The sequence below is a fragment of the Ursus maritimus genome, unplaced genomic scaffold, assembly GCF_017311325.1.
Source record: "Ursus maritimus isolate PB19 unplaced genomic scaffold, ASM1731132v1 scaffold_13, whole genome shotgun sequence".
In the NCBI taxonomy this organism is placed as follows: domain Eukaryota; kingdom Metazoa; phylum Chordata; class Mammalia; order Carnivora; family Ursidae; genus Ursus; species Ursus maritimus.
This window is the reverse complement of record NW_024423675.1, coordinates 24,116,848-24,126,576: the sequence shown is the minus strand read 5'-3', so window position 1 is coordinate 24,126,576 and position 9,729 is coordinate 24,116,848. Positions and strand designations below refer to the sequence as shown.

At 46.4% G+C, this 9,729-nt stretch overlaps 1 protein-coding gene across 1 annotated transcript; it reads right to left on the bottom strand.

Moving 5' to 3' along the window:
• Positions 1-1,681: 1,681 nt before the first annotated feature.
• On the bottom strand, positions 1,682-7,663 carry MARCKS (myristoylated alanine rich protein kinase C substrate). The gene is made up of 2 exons (XM_040627658.1): positions 7,113-7,663; positions 1,682-5,301 (listed from the first exon to the last, which is right to left on the bottom strand). Exons 1-2 carry the CDS (start codon positions 7,212-7,214, stop codon positions 4,399-4,401), a joined length of 1,005 nt encoding a protein of 334 aa, XP_040483592.1. The 5' UTR covers positions 7,215-7,663; the 3' UTR covers positions 1,682-4,398.
• Between the last annotated feature and the right edge of the window lie 2,066 nt (positions 7,664-9,729).

The window sequence follows — 9,729 nt, the reverse complement described above, 5'->3', positions numbered from 1 at the left end:
CTGAGGTGTGTTGTTAAGTATAAAATACACTGAATTCCACAGACTTGGTAAGAAAAAAAAGAAGTAAAATATCTCAGTTAAGTTTCATGTTGATTACATATTGAAGATCTTTGGATTATTGATTTCATGTTTGTTCTTGTTTGTTTGTTTTTTTTAATATGATTACTAAGAAAGTTTAAAATTACTTGTGGCTCTCATTATATTTCTGTTGGATGGTGTTTTCCAAAATATGGTTGTATCATTTGACCTAAGACTTGCTTTGAGAGCTTTCTTACACTTCCAATTTATAACTCTCCCCAAGAATCCCTTCCCTTTTCTCACCCCCATTACACAGGTATAGAATTGTAGCACAATATCCACTCCTTAACTTACATTTGAAACCTAAGGAACAGTGTCCCACTTGTTAGGAAGACAACCTGTAAGTCTAACTTTATGAATTCAATTGAAATGTGTTGTATTGAAATCTTAAGTGACAAGTAGTTCTGTTGCCTTTCACCTTTCCCAGAAATGAGAGAAGCTGTAATTAACAGCAATTGACAAAGGTATTTATTTTTCATTTACTAGTAGTATTTAAAAAGTCATACGTTCTAATTTTATCAAAACACTGCAACTGGGATTATCAGGATTCCTAGAAATTTTGCAGTAATTATTTTATGTATTTGCAACCACTAGATCTTACGGGGTAGTTTGTTTTGTTTTTAAGTTGCTGTTTAGGGGCACTTGGCTGGGTCAGTCTGTAGAGCATGTGACTCTTGATCTGGGGGTTGTAAATTCTAGCTCCAGGTTGGGTGCTATTACTTAAAAACAAAGTTGCTGTTGAGCAGTTGAGAGGAACTATAGATAGAAGTATTTCAGGGAGCAGTAATCTATCACTCTTTTCAGGTACATAAATATAGTTAGCATTCACATCTTTTAAAAGTATTTATTTACCATTTTTAAAATTGCAACGTTGGATGTAATTTAAAGGAGTGCTGGAACTTAATCCCAGCAAGGACTGGAATATTTACAGATTGAAAGCATTTTAAAATTCATATTTGCTACACCCTGTTTTAAGCACTTTCATATAGCTGGGAAGTAGAAAGGGGGAAAAATGCTCAATATTGCACAGTGAATGATTAAAGGAAAAATAAAAGCTAATAGCCCTGTTACTGAACCAATTTTTTAATTTTCAAAGCAAACTTACCTATGTTAAACTACATCCCCTTTCCAAAGTATATGAATGCAAAAAGCACCCTTTCCCCAAATTTTTAATTGCAAAATTTTATTGTTTATATACATGAAAGGAAAATGTAGATACACTGAATTGTTTCTCAAACATATCATCAAGACCTGTCATTAAAATGTTTAGTTTTGACTTGTTAACATAGAACTCACCTTCAATGGATATAATTATATATCCTAAGTATAATGTCAAGCATACCTTCCAAATACCTTAAACCGAGTAATAGTTATACTTACCATCAACGCTTAAGATTTTAAGTTTTTCTCTAAAATTTGCATTTTAAAATTAAATTTGTAAAAAATCCTATTTTAGCAAGCTTGATTATATCAACTGGTAAAACTTTATTTTACAAGCAATAGGAATTGAATCAAATGATAATTATAATCCAGAGGAAGTATTTTATAACCATAGCAAATGCCATTATACATACTGCCAATACAGATTTAATAGACAATACTGAACTGTACAAGAGTTATTTATTTTTCCTTAATCTCAAAGCTATTGTTAGTAATACAAAAAGCCATATTAACATTTTTCCATTAGAAAACAATGTGATGTACAAAACTTTGGATGAAAAGATATATGTCAAATTTCATTTAATCACTTGGTAGAAAATCCACCACTCCGTCAATACCACCCAAAGTGTTTTAGGCAATTAAAATCAAAATAATGCATCTTAATTCCAGCTGTTAAAAAAACAAGCCTAGCAATATAGTTGGCTACACAGTATTTTTGACTACTCATGAGTTAATTTTTAAAATCCATTTTTTTGAGTCCTCCCACACAGTAGGCCCTATACTTGGCCAAGCAGGTATTTGAGAAAAAGTTGGTAAGGTAGGAAATACTCCATAAAGCAGTCCTTTGGTTACCAGATTTGACTTTTAACTTTCAAACATCCTTCAAGATCAACACACCCCAACTAAAAGTACATACTTTTCCAAATGCTATTTTTATTAGTGGGGAGGGTATTTGGTAAGGAAAGGGCATGAACTATTATTTATGATCCATTATTCCACTTAATAGCACATGTCGAAAGCTAATTTACTTCTCTAAGGAGTTTAGATTTGGTGCTCAGTTGTTACAAATGTGGTTCACTGTGAACCCTACAAGGCATACTGCTCAAAACCGGCAAAGCAGGTGTACAATAAACTATTTTCCTTTGCATTTAATGAAGTAATGGTATTTGATACACACTTTTATCTTCAAATTCAATTCAGTTTAGGATCCAGTGAAGAAAAAAATAAATCCCATTATGGGGTGGTAAGAGCAAAGGTGAAACTAGTAAGGATTATTACTATATAAGGAAGTATTATTCTCTATCTTTTTGAGTAACAAGATACTAACACACTACTTTCATTTAAAAAAACTGCTTGCAACTATTGAATTGAGGCAAGTACTAAAGGCCCATAAACTGACAATGTTGCCCATTTGTCACCATTACTTCTTTACATAAGCCTGTTTTCCTAAGGTATAACACATAACCTAAGCAACATTTGGAAATTAGCCAAGCACTAAGCAATTACAATGGCAGGTAACACACCATCAGTTTTTGAAACACATTTGGCCACATTTGTGGCTCATCTGCAGTTTGGATTAAATACTCTCAGTTTCTGGACCTGCATGACAAAAAACTGTATTTTTATGAAATTTCGCGTGACATTTAAATAGTCTTCGGGTCATATCACTTTTGTATCAGATGATCCATTCTGACATGCTATAACTACGATAAAAATAACTGTTGAATTTTTAAATGAAAACTCAATGTCAATGCAGGTAAATGGTAATAGACATGGAATGTTTGAAAGATCTTCCTGTATGTAATCTGACACTGCTGATTATGAATTTCAGAGTTTGGAAACTTCAGATTAAAAACCACAAGAAAATTTACTCTTGATGGCATGCAAGATGTTCCTCAAAATTACCCTTATGACCTAGAGGTCTCAGTATTTTATCAGAACATAAATAAACACAACAAATTTGTACATTTTATTCACATTTATTTTTCGCTTTTAGTGTGCTCACAGAAAATTAGAACACCTTAAGCAGGAGTTTAATAGCAATTTTTGTAAGCAAAGTTACATTCCATCTCTAAGTCAAATTGGTCAAAGCTTCTCCAGTATTTACAAAACATGATAGACAAGATGCTACACAAAACCATTGCATCTGAAGATTTTTTTCCTTTATTTTCAAAGACGACTGGAAAAGAAAGCATTGTCTGCTGTAATCAAAAACATACCACAGTATAAACAGTAACCATTCCACTTATCACAGCTTGGTTGAGTTTAAAATTTGTGTTTAAAAGGTCCAAGATGACTGCAGTTTTACAAAAATGGGCAGGGTGGAAAGTTGCAAACTTCATGTGCTTCTGGATATCAAGATTTGTTTTTATACAATAGTCACAGTTAAAAACACCCTGCTGGTAATACATAATTACACTTTATTAAGGTCATAAACCAGCAATAAACAATAAAGCCTATACAACTTGTAGTTCTACTTAATCACTGACTGGTACAGCTAACATGAGATAAGTGAAAAGTTCCTATGGTTTAAATGAACTCCTAAGACTATGACTTTTTTTAAAATCTGGGTATTGGTGTTTTTTTTTTTTTCCTTCTTAGTCAAGACTTGTAGTGTTGTAAACCTGCCTCACGAAATACATCGTAATAACTTTTCTTTAAAAAAAAAAAAAAGACTAAGCCTTTACACCATCATTTCTAGTGGTACATTATTCTTGGCAATGTTACGCACCACTTCCATTACCCCATCGTGGCCCCTATCACTTCATTTGATATCCCTTTTGACCCACCCATCTCCTTCATATATGGGCATGTCCATAGATTGACAAAGAAAGTTTACATTTTTGAATAAAGATGCAAAGTATGCAAAAAACATTAATACTGATGCAAAAAATAAAAACAAAAGAGAAACAAGGCAGAGGAAGGTGTTTAAGCTCTCCTCGACCTGTTGGAATGGTGGTAACAGAATGATTTGAGATGGGATCTGTGGGGAAGGAGGGGGAACAAAATTTGCTGCTTAAAAAAAAGTAAAATAAAAAAAGACATCTTTAAAATCAATCCCTGGTTGTAGACAAGTTCTCCAAAACCAGTACCTGGCACCACTCCAACAAACAAACGGGGGGAGAAAAGTTCTTCGATTATCTCAAAACTCGGGCCCTTTTACTCGGCCGCCTCCGCTGGGGGGGCTTCCGGACTGCACTCGGGCTGGGCCTCCTGTGACGGGGCTGCGCAGGCTGACGAGGCTGACGCGGCCGCCGCCTCCTCCGCGGGCGCCGCCTCCTGCTCCGGGGGCGCACCGGGCCCGGCGGCTGAAGGCGCCTCGCAGGCAGCGGCGCTGGCCCCGGCCTCCTCGGCCTTCTCCTCCGCCTTGCTGGTCTCCTCGGGGGCCTTGGCCTCCTCGCTGACGGGCGGCTTCTCGGGCGCGACGGCGGCCTCCTCGGGCTTGGCCTCCTGCGGGTCGCCGCCCGCCGCCCCCTCCTCACCCGCCGCGGCTTCCTCGCCCGGCGCCGCCGCCTGCTCCCCGGAGGCCGCGCCCGCCTCTGCGGCGGCTGGAGCGGCGCCCCCGGCGGCCTCGTCCTTGCCGCCTTCGGCGGAGGCGCCGGCTGCGCCCTCGGCCTCCCCGCCCTCTCCCGCTTCCTTCTTGTTCTTCTTGAAGGAGAAGCCGCTCAGCTTGAAAGACTTCTTGAAGGAAAAGCGCTTCTTTTTTTTTTTCGGGGTCTCGTTGCTGGGCGAGGGCGTGGCCCCGTCCTCGGCCTTGGGCGAAGACGTCGAGGAGGCGGCCGACGCGGCCTCCCCCTCCGCGGCCGAGGGCGAGCCTGGCTCGGCCGCCTCGCCCTCCGCGGGGGCCTCCTTCTCCACGGGGCTGGCTCCGGCTTCGGGGGCGGCGGCGGCGGCCGGCTCCTCCTTCTCGGCCGCGGCGGGCGACGCCGCCCCGCTCCCGGCGGCCGCGGGTTCCTCCTTGTCGGCTGCCGGGGCGCTGCCGTTGGCCTGCAGCTCCTCCTTGGCGCCCGGCTCGGCAGCCGCGGGAGAGGCCTCGCCGTTTACCTTCACGTGGCCATTTTCCTGCGGGGCAGAGAAGGCGGGAGTGTCACTGAGGCGGCCCGGGCGCCGCCATCGCCGCCCCCACCCCTGGGCCGGGAAGGGCCAGTCCCCCGGGCCCCTCTGGCTGTGGAGTCCCTCCATCCCCTTATGGGGGAGGCGGGGGCCTGCCTAGACAAGGGCTCTCCGAGGAAACGGGGCAGTGCCGTTGGGGGCGCCCTAAAGACCCAGCAGTAGCCTCGGCCACTCAACAAATGCCCCACAGATTTAAAAGTGCTGAGCCCCAGACGTGAAAAGCAAAGGATAACCCGTCCCGGCCTTCGCCTCACGGGCGTTGCAAAAAAAGCCACGTAACACACGATACACCAAACGCCCTTTGGGAGAAGGCACAGAGCCAGAGCCGGTACACATCCCTCTTTTCCCTAAACACTGAGAGACTCTTCAAAACACCGAGAACTCCCAGGGGCATCACAGCGCTCCAGCCAGAAGCGCCTGGGCTGCGCGCGCAAAGACCCTACGCCCCCTCGGACTTGGGGTCGCCAGGGGGCGCTGCGCCTCCACCGCGCGGAGCTGGGCGCGGGCGGGCCAGCGGGCGGGCGCGGAGGGGCGGGGCCCCGGGGCCACCCCGCCCTGCCCAGCCCGGCCCTGCCCGCCGGCCGAGGCGCCCCCGAGCCCGGATCGCGCAGCCGAGAGTCCACAAACAAAGCTCAGGTGGCTTCCCGGCGTCCTGGTCCGAATAAAACCAACAAGGCAGGGGGAAACCCATTATTTCTGAGGTCTTGCCTGGGCTTCCACGCCCACCTTCGCCTGCGATTCTGTGAAGCTGGGGCGCGCCACGGCGGCTCATTTTGCATTTTTAACGGGTTCAGAGCCTCTTGGCAGAGCTCGCCTTCCCCATTAGGTTGGAGTAGGCGAAGCTACACGGCCTCTACTCTAGGAAAAGAGGCGTGGTGGGTGCCCAGTGTTTGCGAAGCAGCCACCCATGGCCGACCTCTCGCGCCCACCCAACCGTGGCCATCTGCCTGGGTCCGGGCAGCTCCGGGGTGGCCCCCCGCCGTGGTCCAGGCGCCGCCACGCACACGAGCAATCTCGACCGAAACACACGAACTGCCTCCTCTTAACCATCTGGGCAGGTTCTCTTCAAGGACCCACCGAGTCTTCCCACCCCAGGGATACCTTTTAAAAGTCGGATGGGTGTGTAATTCCACAGACAGCTGACGAATAAAGATATAGAACAGTGGGAAAGCCCCACGGAAAGATACTGAAACCCTTCTACCAGCTCCAGCCAGCCAGCTACCTTTCCAAGAACCCAGGGCATGCCGCTTCAGCATACAATAAGACAGCCTTTCCCTCCTTGCCTTTCTCCACCACCATTCCCATTCTCCCCCGTCCTGCCCCCCCAACACACCAGTTCAGAAATGTTGAAAGCGACCCAATCTCGACAACAAACACGAGAGCCACCCAAACACCTTTGTGCCCACCCAACACAAATGCAACCTGACTGGGGGGAGGGGGGTTAGCACCTAGCTAGTCACGTTCTGCCAAGCTCCAAACACGCCATTTTAGACGATTTATCACTTCTTTCCTCGCGTCTACACAAGAATTTGCCAGGATTCTCCGGGAACCGCTCCTTTGGGGTGGAGGAGAGACCCCCCCCAACCTCCTATGAGAAATTGACAATTTAAGCTATCCCTTTCCATTCAACTTTCAGACTGGAACCTGGCCACGCTCCTCTCTCCGCCGAATGCGCCTCGGGCGCGACAGGGAGGGGAGGAGAAGGGTCGGGACTAGAGAAAGACACCAAAGAAATGACCAGAAACATAGGTAGAATTTACCTGCCCATTCGCTTTGGAAGGCGACGAGGCCACAGCCGCCTCCCCGGGCCTCTCCGCGGTGGCTTCTCCCTTCGCAGCGGTCTTGGAGAACTGGGCACCCATGCTGGCTTCTTCAACAAAGAAACTCAACAGATCCAAGGGGGGGAACAAAGAGCCTCCGGTTGGTGTAACGACGGGGCGAGCGGCAGCAGCAGCGGCGGCGGCAGCAGCGGCGGCGGCGGCAGCACACACACCGGAGGGAGGGGGGAGTGGGGGTGGTGAAGAGGACAGAACAGAACCGATTAAATACACTCCGGATAAAAAATTTTAAGTCGAAGAGATAAAAAAGCAGCAGCGCAGGAGGGAGGGAAAAAGGGAGTAGAAGTCGAGCACAAAAAAGGGAGCCCAAGTGTAGTTTAAAAAAAAAAAGAAGTAATAAAAAAATCCCAGATTTGTAGCCGCACTGTAGACAAGAGGAAAATGGAGAAATCTCCCTGGTTGCTAATAAGATGCGGGGTCCAACGCCCAAGTGCACAGATGAATGGGCTCGCGGGCGCTGACGCGGCCCCCGCGCGCGCCGGCCAATCCGCGCACCGCACACAAAGCAGGGGGCGGAGCCTGCGCGCCCGGCGAACAATGGAGCCGCGCTTTGCAAATGGTTTGAAAATCAGCCTCAGACCGAGAATTAATGTCCTCCAAATAAATAAATCAATTAAAAAATACATGCCTCTCGCCTCCCTCTGCTTGAAAATAATAATGCATCACTTGATTGGCTTGCTTTGTTTGGAATTAATTAACGCGGGAGGGGGGTACTTGTGGATGGGGGCGGAGAAAGCGTTAACTTGACTCGCTTTGACTCTTGTCGGTCTATATCCGTGTCTGTCTCTCCACTCGCTCCCCTCCCCCATCTTCCCTGTGTGTTTATGTGTATGTGTGTGTGTATGCGAGTGTTAAAGACAATGGTTGGGATTTGTGTGCATGTTTTCTTTCTCCGTGTTCCATATTGGTTTCACAGATACTGCACAAGGTTTGTTTTTTTAACGGTTGCAAATGTTAAATCGCCCAAAATTGAAAGGTATTTAAACCACGAAGATCGAATTTCATCAAACGACATCTCGAGTTAGAATTAGGTCTGTAGGCCAGATGTGGAAAATGCAAAACCGGCACGGAGCCTAAGCCACACTCCCTACCCTATCCCATATTGGCATGAAATAAAATATTTCGGTACTGGCCTGCGACGCTCATCGAATTCCCCCCACCCCCGACTATTCTCAGTTAGTGCTTTTTCCCCCACAATATAAAGTGAGGCCATTTACAAAAGATCATAACAGTTTGCATTTTATCACGGTATGAAATGACAATTTTCCTCTATGGTAAAACGAGACACAGCCTCGAGTATATGAATCCATATATACGGTTAGGATGCAATTCACGTAGATAAGAATCGTTTTCAGCCTACTGCCAGGATCGGATGGACTCTTTCTGAACATGTACAAGTGTGCATGCAAACGAGTGTGCTCCTGGAAGGGAGGGAGGCAGCAGCGATGAAATTCTAAACAACTGGATTGACGATTTCAGTTCTAAGGAGAAACTGCATGTTGAGAAATAGCAAGAAGATCCTGAACGCTCCAAGTCTAGCTTGGATTAGAGAAAAAGCTTCTATAAGGGGACACAGAGTACTTGCAACGCACCCCTTGCCACGGACGTACCAGACGCTATTTGTGTGTGAAAGACAAGGCACTGATTTAAAGAAGGGGAAGAGGCGGTAAAAAAAATCAAGCATACAGCCTAATAAACATTCTCCTACCGCCTACATTTTTGCTCCCAAAGTTTTCACTCGTTTCCACATCAGACCCTTTTCTCGTTTACATTTAGTAATCCTGAAATGAATAACCTTTCGCTTATGGAAGTGAGAAGCAGTCGAGAGAATGGTTCATTTCTCCTGGTGTTGGCTCTGAATTCTCAAGCAGTTTTATTTTCTGCTTATTGTAGGGAAATGGGTCACACTTTGAGTGAAAAGGATGGTTGGTTCAAGCCAATAACTCTTTGTTCAAGAATTGCTTTGCAAATCACCAAGCTGTACATCGTTACACGAAGCTTCGTCTTCTCACTGTCCACTGCCTTTAGAAGCATCTTTCGATCACGAAGTCATATTCCCCAAAGCTGATGGAAAGACGTTTCCGTAGAAGTGTATCCTGCCAAACATCTTATCACCCTTAAGGGAGCCCGCTGGCCTGGCCCAAAACCCCAGACGCCGAGGTGGACGCGAATCCCTTGTATTAGCGGAGTTCCAACTTGAAGAGCCAGCTGGGCTGATCCAAAACCACCATCCAGGCGATTCTCAAAAGCTCATTTAAGGCTGTTGATTTCCCCCACCCCCAACGTGAATCATGCCCCTTCCTCTGCATCCCCCTCCTGGTTTTAACTTGGGGTGATTGCTAGCTCGCTTTCGGATTTTCTCGCAGACGCGTCCCCAGCCCTCCATTTGGGGGCTGCTTTTATTGCTCCTTTGTTACCAGACTGCCGTGTAGCTTTCCCCCCTTTTCTTTCTCGAATGCCTATTTGCCTGGTATCGGCCGGTCTCCCTGGCAACGGCCACGAAAGATTCGGAGCCCTGGACTGGGGGGGGGGGGGGGGG

Excerpts from the sequence above, each read along its gene's own strand:
- MARCKS (XM_040627658.1), bottom strand. The coding sequence starts at position 7,214 with ATGGGTGCCCAGTTCTCCAAGACCGCTGCGAAGGGAGAAGCCACCGCG. Across the intron at positions 5,302-7,112 it reads CTTCCAAAGCGAATGGGCAG|GAAAATGGCCACGTGAAGGT; the intron begins GTAAATTCTACC and ends TCTGCCCCGCAG.